Source organism: Heterodontus francisci, chromosome 46, assembly GCF_036365525.1.
Source record: "Heterodontus francisci isolate sHetFra1 chromosome 46, sHetFra1.hap1, whole genome shotgun sequence".
NCBI lineage: Eukaryota > Metazoa > Chordata > Chondrichthyes > Heterodontiformes > Heterodontidae > Heterodontus > Heterodontus francisci.
In genome coordinates, this window is record NC_090416.1 from 17,609,567 (window position 1) to 17,629,814 (window position 20,248).

A 20,248-nucleotide genomic window follows, 5' to 3' on the forward strand; every position below is an offset into this window, starting at 1 on the left:
AGATGACTGCAAACACGGCATGAAGTCCTGTGACATTGATCACAAGTCGTGGGAGTCAGTTGCCAGCGATCGCCAGAGCTGGCGGGTACCCATAAAGGCGGGGCTAAAGTGTGGCGAGTCGAAGAGACTTAGCAGTTGGCAGGAAAAAAGACAGAAGTGCAAGGGGAGAGCCAACTGCGAAACAGCCCTGACAACCAATTTTACCTGCAGCACCTGTGGAAGAGTCTGTCACTCTAGTATTGGCCTTTATAGCCACTCCAGGCGCTGCTCCACAAACCACTGACCACCTCCAGGCGCTTACCCATTGTCTCCCGAGACAAGGAGGCCAAAGAGAGAGAACTTGTGCTGCTACCTTTAACGAGGTGTATAAGATGTAATGAACGTGCTTCCATTGTTAATATTTTTGAGGACTTGTGTTTAAAAGGCTGTGGAAAATACCTGAGGAGATACTGGACTTGGGGTTTTTTTTTAAAGGGTCACTGAAAGGAAACTTGTGACTTTGTTTAAAAACACTTAACACTTACTGGAAATCACATGTCTTAAACTAAGTAAACAGCCGGAGCCTTATGACTATGGAACTATTTGGAGGTGTTTACAGAGAAGTTACATGTCTAGATTTATGGTGGTATGAGTTTTTGGCTTTATGATTTGGGCATGGACTGTTTGAAGGCAGTTGGTGTGTATTCTGCTATGAGAGAAGCCACCCAATTCATCCTTTGCCACCTGTGTTGAAAAATCATCCAAGAATCCAGTGTGATAGCTGAACCCACTGATGCAGTAGTTCTGCCAAAAAGCCTGCAAGACTAGTCCTCAACATCTCCTGAACAGAACTGCTCCAAAAAGATCCAAGTGACAGCCGTCTACATGTACCCGGATACCAGACCGAAAGTCACCTGGAACATTTCATATCTTATCCTTTTTTTCCTTCAAGAATTAACGATTATTTGGCCAAAGTATTACTTTTTGTAAAGTTGATCTCTGCAGAGAAAATCTTTATTTTTCTTTAACCGGTGTGGGTGTGTGCGTGTGTGTGGCGTTATTTAGAAGGGAATATATTTATACTTTCATATTTCAACTTGTGTGTTAATAAGCTTTGCATCTTTATTGGATAAGTCTTGTTTTATCATAAATTAATAATTTTGTTGTTTATTAAAAAAACCTGGTTGGTGATTTGTATTCTGAAAGGGATAAATCTAAGTATATAATTGGCCATATCCATAACTGGCTAAAAATAATTTTAAATATATGTTGTGATCAGTGGAGTAGTGGGACTAGAGGGAGACAGTGTACTCCTCCAAACTCGGTCATAACAAAGGGTATTAAAAATGGCAATGGATTACTTAGTTTTACCTGCTACCTTTGCCTACAGGTGGCTCCAGTCCCCACTCCAACGTGGTTGACTCTTAACTACCCTCTGAAGTGGCCTAGCGAACCACTCAGTTGTATCAAACCCCTCACCTTCACCACATGGACTGAAACAGTTCAAAAAGAAGGCCTCACCACCAACTTTTCGGGGCAAATAGGGACAGGTAATAAATGCCAGGCTTGCCAGTGATGCCTGTTATGCCCCTTGTCTGGTTTGGCACTTGGACATTGGCACCACCTACACACGGCTCTGTTTTCAACAGCAACACTGGCAAGAGACACAGAGGAAGCCAACTGCTTGGTAACAGCTGATGCAGAATCCCAGGGACACCTGCTTCACAGGTTCGGGAATTAGGCTTAGTGAGCAACTCTGTTTAATTCCTATTCTACAACATTTCAAGCTAAAACCCTCTGATGCCCAACACAGGTGCCTGAAGCCTCCTGAATACTTACTTTAAGGCAAGAGAATATTTGCTGTTCCCTGACTCGCTGTTTCGTACCAGGTAACTGGCCTCCTTATAGGCCTGCAGACGAGACTCTGCCTCCATCCGGGTGATGGCACCATGATACCAGCTGTGGGAAAATGGAAATGCTAGTTAAACCTGGGTGAAGGCTCAAGACCCATAGCATAGCAGAGAAGAGTAGGAGAAAAGATGTGGTAAATCAAGAAATGCTGATTAGTTTACAACACATTTGAGTCTTAAAATTCTACACATTGGAGAAGGGAACAAGGTGAGAAATTGCACAGGTGGAAGTTGGGTGAGGAATGAGTTAGTGTCGGAGATGACACAATGATTTTGGATTTCAAAGTAGTAAGAATGCAGGGAGAAGAAGGAAGAGTGTGTATACTGGGAGCTTTAGAGGAACAAGAGCAGGGATATGGTCACTTACACTTGTTTTTCTAAGGGAATGGTTGGATCCACCTTCTCTCCCATCTCACTGCCCTCTGGGCTCTGTTGCCTCAGGACCTTCTGAGTCCAGCTCGGCTGCCTATGGTGGTGATTGACCTTTTCCTCTTTGGGCGGAGATGATCTCTCTGCGGACTCAAACTGGACTAAAGGGGATAGAAAGAAGGTAGCAAAAACTATTAGACAAAGTATCTGTCAAGGGTCGGCTCACCTTCAACTTATTTCCCAATTGCCTAAAAAAAAGCAAACATTTCTTTGCTGAACAGATGATCACACCCCATTCGACTTTTGTCCCTTCTCTTATGGTGAGGTCCTGTTCTAAGAGCTCCACCAACCCCTCCAGCACTACAACCAATTCTTCCAAGTGTGAGTTTTGACAGACTATTTGACAATGGACAGCATCATAACTGAGCTGCGCACAAAACACACACACACACACAAAACACACACCCGGAGTTACTGAAGCGATTGTAGACAGCCAACTTTTTCCCCAGCTGAAATCACATACTTCAGCTCAGAACAGTGAGGGAGCCCTGGCCCTTTTTGGCCCATATGACTGAGAACTATATTAGGTGGTCCCTTTATCCACCTGAAGCTCCTGCGAAAACAGAGCACAGTTCTACCGTCAGAGCTTCCTGCTGTACCTGCGAGTGCTTTTACGATCTGCTCTGTCTTCCACTCCCAGGGCTGCTCATACTCTGCTGCGGGACGCTCATCATTCTCTGGCAGGCAACTGTCTATTGGCCGCTGGTTTCCTGTCCTCTCCAGGGCAGAGTTTCCGAGTGCCTCCTGCTTTGTCCCCATTTCCCCCGGCTCATAGGGACTGTCATACAACAGGGACTGCTTTCCGAGTGGGTCCTTTGATCCTCGTCTTCGAATTTCTGAAATGGGGCAAAAAAAAATGTCAGGTCATCTACTAACTGGGAAACATACCCAAGGATAGGAATTCCGATCTGCTCAGGAATCATATAAATGATTGCCATGCCGGAAACAAACCCTGCTGTGTGATATCTGAATAGAGCGGGTTAAACTAATGCTTCTGTTTAAAAAAAAGGTGAAAGGAACTTGTCACAAGCGGGTTAAGACTTTCATATAAGACCAAAGCAGACAGGAATTTCAGTCTCTGGTTTGGATAGAACTCGCATTTCCCAAGTAGTTAAGAACTGTCAGACCAGGTGTAAAGTGCATGTGTGTAGTTTCGGATGTGGACTTGATGGATTGTGATACCCTACTTAAATGGATACTGACGCTACTGAGACGCAGTGTTCATGTTGATAGATGGTTAATTGCCACTTGGGTGAAGCACAGGGAGATGACACAGTTAGTGCCCACAGAGCAGTTCTCCAGCAAGGGCCAGTGCCCTCAAGACAGGAGGATAGAAATGAAGTGGTAAAACGAGCACTTGCTCTGCACACCAGGTCACTGGGTTTACAACTGTAATTAGACTCATAGAGTCATAGAGTTATACAACGAAGAAACAGGCCCTTCGGCCCATCGTATCCATGCTGACCATCAAGCACCTAACTATTCTAATCCCATTTTCCAGCACTTGGCCTGTAGTCTTGTATGCTATGGCGTTTCAAAATTCTCCAATAAGTGGGTTCCCCAATTAAAAGAAAAAAAAGACTGTCATTTCTTTAACATCTTTCGCAACCTCAGGATGTCCCAAAGTGCTTTACAGCTTTACTTTTGAAGTGTAGCCAGTTATGATGTAGAAAACATGGCAGCCAATTTGCGCTCCCACAAACAGCAATCGATAATGGCCAAATAATCTCTTTTTAAGATGTTGGCTGAAGGATAAATATTGGGCAGAACAGCGAGAACTCCTTTGCTCTTCAAATATATTTTACATCTACCTGAGAAGGCAGATGGGGCCTCGATCTCATCTGAAACAGGGCACCTCCAAAAGTGCAGAACTCCCTCATTTCCGACCCGCTGAGCGCAGACAGTGCAGCAGTCCCTCAGTATTGACCTGCTGACAGTGCGGTGCTCCCTCAGTACTAACCCTCCGACAGTGCGGCGCTCCCTCAGTACTGACTCTCCGACAGTGCGGCGCTCCCTCAGTACTGACCCTCCGACAGTGCGGCGCTCCCTCAGTACTGACCCTCCAACAGTGCGGCGCTCCCTCAGTACTGACCCTCCGACAGTGCGGCGCTCCCTCTGTACTGACCCTCCGACAGTGCGGAGCTCTCTCAGTACTGGCCCTCCGACAGTGCGGCGCTCCCTCAGTACTGACCCTCTGACAGTGCGGAGCTCTCTCAGTACTGGCCCTCCGACAGTGCGGAGCTCTCTCAGTACTGGCCCTCCGACAGTGCGGCGCTCCCTCAGTACTGACCCTCCGACAGTGCGGAGCTCTCTCAGTACTGGCCCTCCGACAGTGCGGCGCTCCCTCTGTACTGACCCTCCGACAGTGCGGAGCTCTCTCAGTACTGACCCTCCAACAGTGCGGCGCTCCCTCTGTACTGACCCTCCGACAGTGCGGCGCTCCCTCAGTACTGACCCTCCGACAGTGCGGCGCTCCCTCTGTACTGACCCTCCGACAGTGCGGAGCTCTCTCAGTACTGGCCCTCCGACAGTGCGGCGCTCCCTCAGTACTGACCCTCTGACAGTGCGGCGCTCCCTCAGTACTGACCCACCGACAGTGCGGCGCTCCCGCAGTACTGACCCTCCGACAGTGCGGCGCTCCCTCAGTACTGACCCTCCGACAGTGCGGCACTCCCTCAGTACTGACCCTCCGACAGTGCGGTGCTCCCTCTGTACTGACCCTCCGACAGTGCGGCGCTCCCTCTGTACTGACCCTCCGACAGTGCGGAGCTCTCTCAGTACTGACCCTCCGACAGTGCGGCGCTCCCTCAGTACTGACCCTCTGACAGTGCGGCGCTCCCTCAGTACTGACCCACCGACAGTGCGGCGCTCCCGCAGTACTGACCCTCCAACAGTGCGGCGCTCCCTCTGTACTGACCCTCCGACAGCGCGGCGCTCCCTCAGTACTAACCCTCCAACAGTGCGGCGCTCCCTCAGTACTGACCCTCCGACAGTGCGGCGCTCCCTCTGTACTGACCCTCCGACAGTGCGGCGCTCCCTCAGTACTGGCCCTCCGACAGTGCGGCGCTCCCTCAGTACTGACCCTCTGACAGTGCGGAGCTCTCTCAGTACTGGCCCTCCGACAGTGCGGAGCTCTCTCAGTACTGGCCCTCCGACAGTGCGGCGCTCCCTCAGTACTGACCCTCCGACAGTGCGGAGCTCTCTCAGTACTGGCCCTCCGACAGTGCGGCGCTCCCTCTGTACTGACCCTCCGACAGTGCGGAGCTCTCTCAGTACTGACCCTCCAACAGTGCGGCGCTCCCTCTGTACTGACCCTCCGACAGTGCGGCACTCCCTCAGTACTGACCCTCCGACAGTGCGGCGCTCCCTCTGTACTGACCCTCCGACAGTGCGGAGCTCTCTCAGTACTGGCCCTCCGACAGTGCGGCGCTCCCTCAGTACTGACCCTCTGACAGTGCGGCGCTCCCTCAGTACTGACCCACCGACAGTGCGGCGCTCCCGCAGTACTGACCCTCCGACAGTGCGGCGCTCCCTCAGTACTGACCCTCCGACAGTGCGGCACTCCCTCAGTACTGACCCTCCGACAGTGCGGTGCTCCCTCTGTACTGACCCTCCGACAGTGCGGCGCTCCCTCTGTACTGACCCTCCGACAGTGCGGAGCTCTCTCAGTACTGACCCTCCGACAGTGCGGCGCTCCCTCAGTACTGACCCTCTGACAGTGCGGCGCTCCCTCAGTACTGACCCACCGACAGTGCGGCGCTCCCGCAGTACTGACCCTCCAACAGTGCGGCGCTCCCTCTGTACTGACCCTCCGACAGCGCGGCGCTCCCTCTGTACTAACCCTCCGACAGTGCGGCGCTCCCTCAGTACTGACCCTCCGATAGTGCGGTGCTCCCTCACTACTACACTGTGAGTGTCAGCCTAGATTATGCACTCAAGTTTCTGGAATGGCAGTCGAACCCACAAACCTTTGACCCCAAGGTGTGAAATATGTTTGCAATGCACATCAAATATGAGCTGACTGCTCAGTTTCCTCAGTTTTCCTCAGTTTCTGATAGCTTGCTTCTCAAAAGATCATCCTCTGCCTTCCTGAAAAACTGAACTGCAGCTTTGTGACTCACAACACCAAGCAACTTCTCAGACTATTTTTGCTTTCAACAACAGCCCCACGGGAATAAATTAAGAGGTTTTTTTTTGCAAAGCAGTGCAGGAACCTGCTAGAACCCTGCTCATTAACATTTGCAGCATGCTAAGCCAGTAGTTTCAGTCTGCCCACTCCCTGGGGACCTGCACCATCAGTCACAACGGGCAGCTGTCACGCAACCTAGAGGCAGTTTCAGCGGAGCAGATCAGAAGGCAACATTTTCACTGATATGTTTTAAATATCAAATCATTACATTCAGTAAGTGCAATATTGCACAAAAGATGGTACACAGGGCAGTGCCATGGAGGGACGACTGAAATTATAACTCAGGATACAAGTGTACAAACACTTAGTATGTGACTCCATCACTACAACAGACAATGGAAATAGGCAGCAGTCCCCTACATGTTAGAAAAGAGAAACAACAGATGAAAGTTTTGGGCAGAGGCTCTTCACCAGACCTGCTATGCATTTCATGCAGTCTCTTATGCTTTGTCTATCTTCTCCCCTCTTCACCTGAAGATGTTGCCCTCTTCCCTGTGTATGACTCTCTGGACACTGAACACCTCTGCCAAATGGCCTTTCTTCACGGGGTGAACGTAGTGGAGAGTCCATATTGGTCACATCACAGCCCAGCTTATCCTCTCCACATCTGACATCCATGCACACACACACTTTCAGCTGGAGTCACTGGGACCTGATTGGGATTGGAACCCTGGCTAATCTTTCTGTGGGCAACTGCAGCAGCCATTTTATGCACAGCGAGATCCCACAAACAGCAATAAGATGAATGAATAATCTGTTTTTGGTGGTGGTAGAGTGAGGAATGTTAGCCAAGTCATCAGGAGAACTGTACCCCCATACCCCTGCAGGCCACCACCTCCCCCCCCCCCACCCACCACTCACACTCTGCGCAATCTACTAATGTCTCATCCAAAGGACGGCACCTTCAAAAAGCAACAATTTCTCCACACTATACTGGGGCTAAACCTATAACCTTCTGACTCAGAGGCAAGCTGAGCTGATACAGGTCAGTGGAAGAGTCCATGTGTTTTTAACCATATGGTAAGCACTGATCAGCGGTAAAATGGTTAAGCCTGCGTTCTCGGAATTCTGACTCCCTTCCAGAAGGTTTCCAAATGTGGATGTGTTGTATTGTTTCCAGGGTGCAGTTTCCTCAGCCTATTTCCTCCCTCTCTGTCCCACTTCCTCTCGGGGCTGCACATGCCACATTCGTACTAAGGAAAGGAAGTCTTCCCTTGCAGCAGTGGGATTGTTGCTGTTAGCCCGGCGTCGCCTCTGCTCAGGCAACACTGGGCTCTCATGCTCAGGAAGCTACATTGTGACAAAATAATCCTGCAGCCACTGTCCATCACTGTACAATTATCATCAAGCACCGGTTACGAGCTGCGGACAGGCGGTTGATGGCTTCGGGGCAAAACTCTCCATCAATGAGCCCTTACGGAGCAAGGAGGCTATGGTTTGATCCCTGCTCTACACTGTGTTAGCTGACCTCAGCAGTAATAGCAGAAGGGATGCTACAATAGGCCTCAATGCTTATGGGTTGCAGAGGGAGAAAATCAAGCAGAGTTCCTGCTCCTGATGCCAATCTAGTTAGTAATGCATGCTGGAAAGTGCTTGTATGAGGATGTCAGGTGAGATCGGATTGGCCTAGACTCAGATGCCTCCCTCCCCCCTTCCCCATAGCTTGCTGAGCTGCTATAAAAAAATTACACAAGCTGTGCAGATTCAGTGTCCATGGTTTTCCGTTTTCCCTGCTGTCTCTGTGTGGAAGTGCCTAGGCTATGCGTCTCCTGTGAGCTGTAGCAGAGTGGGTAGCCATTTTCTGAGTCAGAAGATATGGGCTCAAATCCCACTCCAGAGACTTGACCAGAAATTCTCGGCTGTCTTTTGGATGAGACATGAAATCAAGGCCCTGTCTGTCCTTTCAGGTGGCAGTCAAAAAATCCAATGGCACTGCTTTGAAGTGGAGCAGGGAAGATCGTCCCGGTGTCCAATACTTATCCCTCAACTAACATTACCAAAACAGATAATCTGGTCATTATCTCATTGCTGTTTCTGGGCAGATAGTTCAGATTGGAGGTGCATGGCAGCCGTATAATTAGCTTCCCCTTCCACTCTCCCTAATGCAATGCCTCTGTGACCCATGTTGGCTTCTGGTCAGCAGCCTCTGAACCTGAGGGAGATTTGAAAAGCGAGAAAAAAAAACTTAAATTGTACATCCTTAGGATCTTCTAACCACTTCCCAAACAAAAGATCAATTTTGAAGTGTAGTTACTGTCGTTATGTAGGCAAACATATCATCCAATTTGCACCCAGAAAGATCCCACAAATGGCGAATTAGATGATCTGTCTTTTGTTGGTGTTGGACAGGAATATTAGATAGGATACTCCCCTGCTCTTCTTCACATAGCATCATGGATTCCATCTTAAAAGGCAGATGGGCCTCAGTTCCATGGCTCACCTGAAAGGTGGGATGAAGGTACAAGGTCCAGTCACACCAGCCAGGCATTGGAGCAGAAGAAAAGCCACCAAACTCCATCCATCTAGTATTCTACCCCACAGCCGAAAGATGGTGTCTCTCCTTCTTGGACTGACAGATTAACTCACCCTTTGTGTGAAGAAGTTCCTCCTGGTCAACGTGCTTTCTAAGTGGCACTGGTGCCTGACCATGCAGTAATCTGGAACTTACTGCACAGGGTACAAACAGGTCACACAAGGCAAAGAGAAATTAGAGGGAACACTGCTCTTGGTATTGGGTTGATATAAGTTCAGGTCCGCCAAAGGTGTCCACTTAATTTAGTGGTGTCAGTCATTCTTTCAAGTAATAAAAACAGAAAGTGCTGGAAATACTCAGCAGGTCAGGCAGCATCTGTGGAGACAGATGAAGAATTAACATTCCAGGTCTGTGACCTTTCATCAGAACTGGCAAAGGTTAGAAAAGAATTAGGTTTTAAGAAAATGAAGGTTGTTGTGGGATGGGGGGGGGAGGGTAGGGGCAGGAGGGGGTGGTTGGTGGGGAACAGAACTCTTTTCTAACCTTTGCCAGTTCTGATGAAAGGTCACAGACCTGAAACATTAACTGTGTTTCTCTCTCCACAAATGCTGCCCGACCTACTGAGTATTTCCAGCGCTTTCTGTTTTTATTTCAGATTTCCAGCATCTGCAGTATTTTGCTTTTAGTTTAAGTAAGCTGGCTGCTGTGCTGTTCCAGGGAATATGACTCCCACTGCCCTGCATCCATGTGTGCTTATGATCTAAAAGCTTCCCTCTCCTCAGTACTGTTCTTTCTCCTTTTCAAATCTCCCCTCCTCAAACTTAACACCCCTGTCCTTGCAAACTACTGCCCCATCTCCTTCCTCTCCAAAGTTCTTAAACACCATGTCCATGCCCATCTTTCCTGCAACTCTATGTTTAAACCTCTCCATCAGTTTCTGTCCCACCTCATCTTCCATCCTCCACAAACTCGTCCAAAACTCTGCTGCCCATATCTTAACTCGTACCAAGTCCCATTCACCCATCACACCCTGTGCATTCTGACGTACAATGGATCCTGATTCACCAATTTTAAAATTTGATTTTAAAATTCTTATCTTTGTGTTCAAATCTCTCCATGTCTTTGCCCCCTTGCTATCTCTGTAACCTCCTCGAGCCCTACAACCTTCCAACATCTCCACGCTCCTCCAATTCTGGCCTCTTGGGTATTCCTGATTTTCATTGCTCCATCACTGGGGGCCTTGCTTTCAGCTGCCAGGGCCCTAAGTTCTAGAATTCTCTCCCTAAACTGAAATATGACACTGGTTCAGGTGTTTTTTTTTTCATCTTTGGCCTCTAGTCCCACCAGTCCTTTTTTAAAATATCTAAACTCTTTAATATAGTTTATATGCTCCAATGAAGATATGAGGACACAGGAGCTAGGTTTCAACAGAAGCTTTAGCAGTCGCAAATCCTTCATCTATTCTGTTGAAATACGAGTGAGTTACAAGTTCTCCAATGGCGGTGGAGCTGTTCTTTTCTTCTTTTGGGCCTCCTTATCTCGAGAGACAATGGATATGCGCCTGGAGGTGGTCAGTGGTTTGTGAAGCAGCGCCTGGAGTGGCTATAAAGGCCAATTCTAGAGTGACAGGCATTTCCACAGGTGCTGCAGAGAAATTTGTTTGTCGGGGCTGTTACACAGCTGGCTCTCCCCTTGCGCCTCTGTCTTTTTTCCTGCCAACTACTAAGTCTCTTCGACTCGCCACATTTTAGCCCCGTCTTTATGGCTGCCCGCCAGCTCTGGCGAACGCTGGCAACTGACTCCCACGACTTGTGTACAATGTCACAGGATTTCATGTCGCGTTTGCAGACATCTTTAAAGCGGAGACATGGACGGCCGGTGGGTCTGATACCAGTGGCGAGCTCGCTGTACAATGTGTCTTTGGGGATCCTGCCATCTTCCATGCGGCTCACATGGCCAAGCCATCTCAAGCGCCGCTGACTCAGTAGTGTGTACAAGCTGGGGATGTTGGCCACCTCGAGGACTTCTGTGTTGGAGATACGGTCCTGCCACCTGATGCCAAGTATTCTCCGAAGGCAGCGAAGATGGAATGAATTGAGACGTCGCTCTTGGCTGACATACGTTGTCCAGGCCTCGCTGCCATAGAGCAAGGTACTGAGGACACAGGCCTGATACACTCGGACTTTTGTGTTCCGTGTCAGTGCGCCATTTTCCCACACTCTCTTGGCCAGTCTGGACATAGCAGTGGAAGCCTTTCCCATGCGCTTGTTGATTTCTGCATCTAGAGACAGGTTACTGGTGATAGTTGAGCCTCGGTAGGTGAACTCTTGAACCACTTCCAGAGCGTGGTCGCCAATATTGATGGATGGAGCATTTCTGACATCCTGCCCCATGATGTTTGTTTTCTTGAGGCTGATGGTTAGGCCAAATTCATTGCAGGCAGCCGCAAACCTGTCGATGAGACTCTGCAGGCACTCTTCAGTGTGAGATGTTAAAGCAGCATCATCAGCAAAGAGGAGTTCCCTGATGAGGACTTTCCGTACTTTGGACTTCGCTCTTAGACGGGCAAGGTCGAACAACCTGCCCCCTGATCTTGTGTGGAGGAAAATTCCTTCTTCAGAGGACTTGAACGCATGTGAAAGCAGCAGGGAGAAGAAAATCTCCTGTTTCACAGCCCTGTTTCACGCCACACAGGATAGGAAAGGGCTCTGAGGAGGAGCCACCATGTTGAATTGTGCCTTTCATATTGTCATGGAATGAGGTGATGATACTTAGTAGCTTTGGTGGGCATCCAATCTTTTCTAGTAGTCTGAAGAGACCACGTCTGCTGACGAGGTCAAAGGCTTTGGTGAGATCAATGAAAGCAATGTAGAGGGGCATCTGTTGTTCACGGCATTTCTCCTGTATCTGACGAAGGGAGAACAGCATGTCAACGGTCGATCTCTCTGCACGAAAGCCACACTGTACCTCAGGGTAGAAGCGCTCGGCCAGCTTCTGGAGCCTGTTCAGAGCGACTCGAGCAAAGACTTTCCCCACTATGCTGAGCAGGGAGATTCCACGGTAGTTGTTGCAGTCACCGCGGTCACCTTTGTTTTATAGAGGGTGATGATATTGGCATCGCGCATGTCCTGGGGTACTGCTCCCTCGTCCCAGCACAGGCATAGCAGTTCATGTAGTGCTGAGAGTATAGCAGGCTTGGCACTCTTGATTATTTCAGGGGTAATGCTGTCCTTCCCAGGGGCTTTTCCACTGGCTAGAGAATCAATGGCATCACTGAGTTCTGATTTGGGTGGCTGTATGTCCAGCTCATCCATGACTGGTAGAGGCTGGGCTGCATTGAGGGCAGTCTCAGTGACAGCATTCTCCATGGAGTACAGTTCTAGGTAGTGCTCAACCAGCGGTCCATTTGTTTGTGTTGGTCAGTGATTATGTCCCCTGATTGGCGGTGGAGCTGTGTTCAGGAACTAAGTACCAGGAAAATTATAGCTGCCACCTTACACTCTACAGGGTTGGGGGGGGGGGGGGGCGGGGGGGAGGACGGTGGGTAATTTTGACTCTGTGTTGGATTGTAATGTGGACCGCAGCCTGTTCTATATCTTCCCTGATTTTAATTTCCATTGCAGTCCGTCAGGATCAAAAACAAAGGATAGCTTAAGCATTCTATGATGAGAGCTTCAATGGGCCATCTTAGCACCTGTTCTGCACAGCAATAAAATCACATTCTCAGAAATCACATGAAATCACACCTAGCACTCTTGCAATTTTCATGGTGATTAGAGAAAATGTAAATTCTATTGTTTTCCATTACTTCGGGACGCAGCAGCAGGAACTCTGGCTGAATTTTCCCATTCCAAGTCCAGGGTAAAATGCGGCCAATTGTAGCACCCAATTGTCACTATGAGACTTTCCATTTGTTTGAAGTGACATGACATCTATATCCATCCACACCCACAACCTTCAAAGTCATGCTTCAAGTAAACAAAGCCCTGGTTAGAACACAGTTGGAGTACTGCGAAACGTTCTGGGCACCACACATTCAGCAGAATTCATTGGCCTTGGAGGGAGGGCAACATAGATTTACTTCAATGATACCTGGACTCCAAGAGTGAAGCTATGAGGCGAAATTACACAAACTAGGGTTGTATTCCCTGGAATTTAGAAGGTTAAGGGGTGGTTTAATCAAACTTTTCAAGGTATTAAGGAGGAGAACAGACAAGGTAATTTGCAAGAAACTATTTCCACTGGTTGGGAGTCTAGGACTTGGGGGCATTAGTCAAAAAATTTTCAGGAGTGACATTAAGAAACATTTCTAGACACAAAGGGTGGTAGAAGTTAGGAACTCTTTTCTGCAAATGGCAATTAATGCTAGATCAATTGTTACTTTTAAATCTGAGATTGATAGATTTTTGTTCATGAACGATTTAAGGGATAAGGGGCAAAGGCGGGTATATGGAGTTGGTCGCAGATCAGCCATGATCTCACTGAATGGCGGAACAGGCTCAAGGGGCTAAATGGCCTCATCGTGTTTCTATGTTTATAAATTGTGCTTCTGGCTCAGTGTGTAGCACTCCAGTGCCAGTACTTAGGGATCGCTGCACTGTCGGATGGTGCAGAATCACAGAATTGTTACAGCATAGGAGGAGGCCATTTGGCCCATTGTGGCTCTCCGAAAAAGCAATTTACCGAGTGCCACTCCCCTGCCTTCTCCCCATAACTCTGCACGTTCTTCCTTTTCAGATAACACTCCCATTCCCTCTTGAATTCCTCGATTGAAGCTCTACACTCTTAGGCAGCGCATTCCAGATCCTAACCACTCGCTGCGTGAAAATTTTTTTTCTCATGTCACCATTGCTTCTTTTGCCAATTACCTTAAATCTGTGCCCTCTTGTTCTCGATCCTTTCACCAATGGAAACAGTTCCTCCCTATCTACTCTGTCCAGACTCCTCATGAGCAATCTTTCAGATGAGACATTAAACTGAGGCCCCATCTGCCCTCTCAGGTGAACATAAAAGATCTCATAGTGCTATTTCAAAGAGCAGCAGGGGAGTCCTGAGCCAACTTTTATCCCTCAACAAATTTGGGACATTGTGTGGTCATGAAAGGCACCACAGAAATGCAAATCTTTCTTTCTCCATTGCTAGTTTGATACAGATGCGAGCACAATTCAGTAGATGTCAGTTCACATGGAGTTAACATAGCTAAAGGTAAATCTCAAAAATGCTGTTCCATAAATATCAGTGATCAGGAACTCGGCACAAACAACAGGCAGAAATTACATTAATAAAGAGAACAAAATCTTTTATTCTGGCCTTCCGCTGCCTGCCTGCTCACTTCCTGACATTCTATGCAGCTGGAGAATTATTAACCTATTCCAGGACAAGCAGAGAGCATGCCTCTGCTCCTTACTGAGCTTTTAATTCTTAACCTTTTTTGTCCCTGGCTAAATGTCTCCCTTCCCCACCTGAAGGCACTGGATCTCACTGGAGTTGCATTCTACAGGCACTGACAGCTCACCACTACCTCATTAATTGGTCCACTTTCTTCGTGTCTGAGCAGCAAGCGATGGTGCAACTCCTGCTGTGGAGAGTCTTGTCCTAGTTTCACCCGATGTCCGCATACATGCACTGTCCAGTAGGAGTTACAGTACACAAAAACATGTTTTATATAGTACCTTTAACATAGTAAAACATCCCAAGGCGCTTCATAGGAGAGTTATCAAACAAAATTTAACACTGGGCCATGTCAGCAGATATTTGAACAGATGACCAAAAGTTTAGTCAAAGACGTAGGTTTTAAGAACTGTCTTAAAGGTGGAGAGAGAGAGACAGAGAGAGACGGAGAGGTTTAAGGAAGGAATTCCAGAGCTTAGGTCCAGATAGCTAAAGACACGGTCACTCGTAATGAGGTGATTAAAATCAGGGATACACGAGCGGCCAGAATTGGAGGAGCACAGGGATCTCAGAGTTTTGTAGGGGTGGAGGAGGTTGCAGAGAGAGGGAGATGGTGAAGCCATGGAAGGATTTGAAAAAAAAAATGATAAAACTTGAGGCGTACACGAATCAGAAGCTGGAACCCTAGCTGATATTCCCTCCTTAGCCCAGGTGCATTGAGACCACTAGCCGTATTTTACTGCTGTCAGGTCTGCAGACAGCTAACTCGGCCCTGAGCAGCAGTTCCAGGAATGCTGAACCACATGTGGCTATTGAGGCCATAGCTGATAATTTAATTTACATGAGATTTAGATAAGTATTTGAAAAGGAAGGATATAGAATAATACAGGGAAAGGGATTGGGAAAAAGGTTTTATTTTTATTCGTTTGGGGTATGTCTACGTCACTGGCTAGGCTAGCATTTATTGCCCATCCCTAATTGCCCCCGAGAAGGTGGTGGTGAGCTGCCTTCTTGAACCACTGCAGTCCTTGGGGTGTAGGTACAGCAACAGTGCTGTCAGGAAGGCAGTTTCAGGATTTTGACCCAGCAACAATGAAGGAACGGCGATATGGTTCCAGGTCAGGACGGTGGGCTGCATTTTACAGCCCCCGCACCCCCCTCCCCACCCCACCCCCGCCAACGTCAGGGTACGTGGCGGGGGGGGGGGGCAGAAAATGCCTCCGGCAGAGGCCCACCGCGGGCCTCAATGGCGGGAAGGTCTGGCCCAATATTGTCGGCGGCGGCAAGACCTCCTGGCGGGTCTCCCGCCACTCAGCAACAGGAACCAAATTTAAATCTTTAATTTTATTCAAATAAAGGAATTAATTATTTACCCTCTCCTGCTGTCCATCCCGGAGTGATATTAGTGCCAGTGGCCGGTGCTCCCAAGCCTTCGGATCCCCGTCCGGAGATCTGAGGCGGAATACTGGTGGGGAGGGGGGGAGCAGGTAAGTTTCTCAGTGCGGTAGTTGGGGGGAGCAACGTCAGAGTCATTTCATTGGTCTAGGGGGGTGGTGGAAGTCCAAAGTTGATGAACTTTGGGGGGGGGCGCGGAAAGACTGGGGGCACAAGTTAAGTGTTTTGGGGGGTGGGAAGTGGGGGGGTGGGCGGAGAGGGCAGGTAATTACTTATTACTTCTATGCTTATTGGGGGGGGTGGGAGAGGGTCAACATCACATTATTTAATTTTTCAGAATCATTACTCCATTAAATGTTTAAATTGCAATGTAGGGCTCGAAGCCCTTTAAAAATGGTGTCAGCGCCTAAGCAAAGGCTGCTGACGCCATTGCCGAGACAGACCGCCTGCCCCCTCCACGTCATCGGGGGGGATGGGGGGAGGGGGTATTTGGTCCGCCCTGGTCAATTAAATGAGCCACCGTGCTGAATTGGAGCTGCACCCACCCACGTAAAGGCCTGCTACCTGACCTGACCCCGATGGCACCTGATGACATGTGTCGGGTTCAGGTAGAGTCGGGTTGCACATCCGGGTCCAGCATTCGGGCTCGGGTCGGGCCGGGTCGGACACGCTCTATCACAAGTAAGTGGCTCCACTGTTAATTTAATTTTTGGACCAGAAAGGTGGTTTTGTTACAGTTCTTTTAAGCTTGTGCAGATCAGCAAGAAAGTGAAGAACGAAAGGTAAATTAACTGATGGTCGGGTCGGGCGCAGGAAATAATGGGAGGACTTGGGCTGGGTTGGGCTCGGGTTGGAAATGGTTCTGTCGGGCTCGGGACGGGTTTTTTTTTGAAGACCCGAGCAGGCCTTTACATCCAGGCAAGTGGAAACTATTCCATCACAGTTGTGACTGGATCAAAGTGCTTCAGCTAAAAACACCAGATTTAATCAGAGGAATGGCAGATGGGAGGCAGCTGTAATTGCAGATTTAAGAGAAAAAGACACACAATTTATAGAATTTATAGTACAGTACCATATCTCTCCAAAACATCTCTTCACTTCACAAACACTTCACACGTAATGGGCCAAATGGGCTTGTCCTGTGCTATCATTCATATGATTCTATTTAGTTGACCTCAGGCTGGTCCTATTCATAGTAATTGGACTTTGTGGCCCGAAGAGATACATTAAACACAGACCCACCCTGGTACCAGAGTAACTCACTCTGTGTTACATGGTATAATGTTCCTCATTATTAAATAGCACATCATCTTTGAGATGGTCAACAATTGTATTATGTTATGGAAGCACAGGCGTTATGTTACTGGACTGGTAATCCAGAGGTCTGGACAAATGATACGGAGACATGAATTAAAATCCCATCACAGCATCTGGGGAATATAAATTAAATTAATTTTAAAAAGCTGGAATTAAAAAGCTAATCTCAGTAATGGTGACCATGAAACTACCAGATTGTTGTAAAAATCCATCTGGTTTGCTCATGTCCTTTAGGGAAGGAAATCAGCAGTCCTAACCCTGTCTGGCCTATATGTGACTCCAGACCCACAGCAACATGGTTAACTCTTAACTGCCCTCTGAAGTGGCCGAGTAAGCCGCTCAGTGTATTCAAGAAGGTGGATCACCACCTCCTTCTCAAGGGCATTTAGGGAGAGGCAATAAACGCTGGCCGTACCAGCAATGCCCACATCCGTGAATGAATAAAAAGAAAGCCGATAATGTACAATATAAATACAGTATCTGATGCCCCTCTCACTAGGTTCCCTCAACAGCCTGTAAACAATGACTGTGCCAACACGGTTAAGAGGCTCCTGAAATTGTATGTTTTTAAAAAACACTTTAAATGTTAATGTTCTTGAATCTGGATTTAGCATTACTAAATTGTGAGGACCACGGAACAACAGCGTCGATGACAGATCGAGACAGCCTCAGTGTTAATGAACGGTTGCAGAGGAGACTTCTTGGATGAACAATGAACACACCCACGATTGGCACCAAAAGTTATGGAAGGATTGATTCAATCAGAGAAATAACAGATGGGAGGCAGCTGCAACTGCAGGTTTAAAAAAGAAGGCTGACAAATTTTGTAGTACCATACCACATTGTTCAGAAACAGCTCAAACTGCTTCACATACAATGAATGACTTTGAAATGCAAGAACTGTTTTGTAGTTTATGGGGAATGAGCAAGGGGAGCACGACTAATTGGATAACTCTTTCAAAGAGCATTGAGTATTGTCACAATGGGCCAAATGGCCTCCTTCCGTTCTGGAAGAGTCTACAGGCTAAGTTCAGCAGCCATTTTGGAAATTGCAAAGTCCCAGAAGTAATGAGACAAATGATTGTTTTTTGTTTTGGCTGAGGGAGGGTATGTTGGCCAGGTCACCAGGGAAGCTGCTGCTCATCATAGGGCGCAATGGGATCTGTAACAACCAAGTGAACCGGAAGAATAGGCAGAAGCAACCTTGGCTTAATGTTTCACCCAAAGGCCAACATTTGTAAAATACAGTGCTCCTTTGGTATTGCCCTCCAATGGAGCGATAGCCTAGATAGCAAACTCAGTTCCTGGAGTGGGACTCAAAGCCATAACCCTCTGACTCAGAGTCTAAAACGCCACCAACTGAGAAAAGCTGAGAAGCTCAAAGGTGTCCTGGAGAGAAGCAGAGATCTCTTTAAAAAAAAATCAGTAAGAAAATTTATTTCACTTAACACAAATTAGTTGATCCAAATCTGTCTCCAGCAAGCAGTTTGAGATGTTCAACATCGGAATAAAGAGGATGAGAAACACCAGTAAGTGTTTAAGAATCCCTCTTTATATTTTTGAGAATGTGGCAACAGATATGAATGCAATTCCCTTCAGGCAGAATGTGGAGGGTGCGGGGGTGGGGGTGGGGAGAGGGAGGGGGAATGTTTAAAGAGATGCTTGACTATTGTCGACAGTGTAGAGTAAATCAGCTTCCGTCAAGCATCTGACTCACTACAGCCAGGTTCAGAGGTCACACCCTCAAAGGTCAGTACTGACCTTGTCATTTCCCCCTCTTCTGGCAACCCTTATCTCCCTCTCACATGAGGGCAGGAAAAAACTCGCCGTCTTCCGCCAGCAAGGCGTCACTTTCTGAGAACCACCCCTGACCCGGTCACAGGAACTGGGCTGCAAGGAAGGGAATGTTTAAAGGCTTGTACCAATGCCAGCTTTCTGTGCTTTGTCTCATCAACACAGTAACCTCCCTCTTCTCCCCTAGTTAGAGAATTATGGTGCAAATTAGGCTCTGCTCATCCTAGATGCTTTAAGGAGAATTGTCCTCTTTTCGAATTGAGAAATGAAGGGTCACAGCTCACATTATAGGATACGCCAGGAGTGTAAAAAAAGATGAGACAAATCAAGATAGAGGGATTAGGTAGAGACACTTAGATTTTAAAAGCCTTTGGATTCATTGTAGGTGGAGGTTCTGGGATGGAGAAATTAGAATCCTTTTTGGTTTCGAATTCTCACTGTTTGTCTTCTCTCTTCTCCTCAGACTGCTGGCTCTTGTTGGGGTACTGTTTTCATGGGCACCCAGCAATCCTTCAATACATCACATGCGCGTCTCACAAGTGAGTGTCTGCAGGCTTTCTTCCATAGTCTCTCTTGTATGCCATCCAGTAGCTAATCAACAGAAGAACTGGTAGTGGCCTGACAGGGAAAATACCATGACGGCTCAGTGGGTAATTACACTGTGTTATGTGGCACAGCCTAGGATGGTCCCAGTTTGATTCCTGGTCTGTACTGACTCAGCTGATTTTAGCCAGCGTAGTACTTGGATTCCCAGTATTCGTTTCAGCTGGACTGGATAAGGGAGTAGGAAAAAGAACCCAGCCAGAGTTCCTGCTCCTGATTGCTAATCAGTAACCTCTGCTGGAGACTGAAACAGCATGGACATCAGATAAGGGTAGGATCAGGCTCATAGAACATAAGAAATAGGAGAAGGAAGAGGCCATACGACCCCTTGGGCCTACTCCGCCATTAAAAAAGATCATGTCTGATCCTTGACCTCAATTCCACTTTCCTGCTTGATTACCATAACCCTTGATTCTCTTAGTGTCCAAAAATCTATCGATCTCAGTCTTGAATATACTTGAGCATCCACAGCTCTCTGGGGTAGAGAATTCCAAAGATTAACAACCCTCTGAGTGAAGAAATTTCTTGTCCTCTCAGTTCGAAATGGCCGTCCCCTTCTTCTGAGACAGAGGCTGGGATTTTATCCAGGCGGCAGGGGTCTCGACGTCTGGCAAAAGTGACGCTGAGGACCCCGTGCTGCCTCTTCTCTGGGAGGCCCGCCGAATAAAGCGCCAATTAGCCACTTAACTGGATAGTTAAGAGGCCGGTAGCTCTGTAATTTTTTTTTATTTCCAAAATATACTTTATTCGTAAAAAACTGTAAAAAAT

General features: G+C 47.8%; 1 protein-coding gene across 1 annotated transcript in view; it reads right to left on the bottom strand.

Annotated features, from left to right (window-relative positions):
* The window catches only part of LOC137357008 (SH2 domain-containing adapter protein E-like), a 33,447-nt gene that overhangs the window by 3,841 nt on the left and 9,358 nt on the right, over positions 1-20,248 (bottom strand). Inside the window, exons 3-5 of the mRNA XM_068022941.1 lie at positions 2,918-3,154; positions 2,257-2,419; positions 1,819-1,938 (exon numbers count right to left, since the gene is read on the bottom strand). Coding sequence (XP_067879042.1) covers positions 1,819-1,938; positions 2,257-2,419; positions 2,918-3,154 — 520 coding nt within the window. The remainder of the gene's footprint in view (positions 1-1,818; positions 1,939-2,256; positions 2,420-2,917; positions 3,155-20,248) is intronic.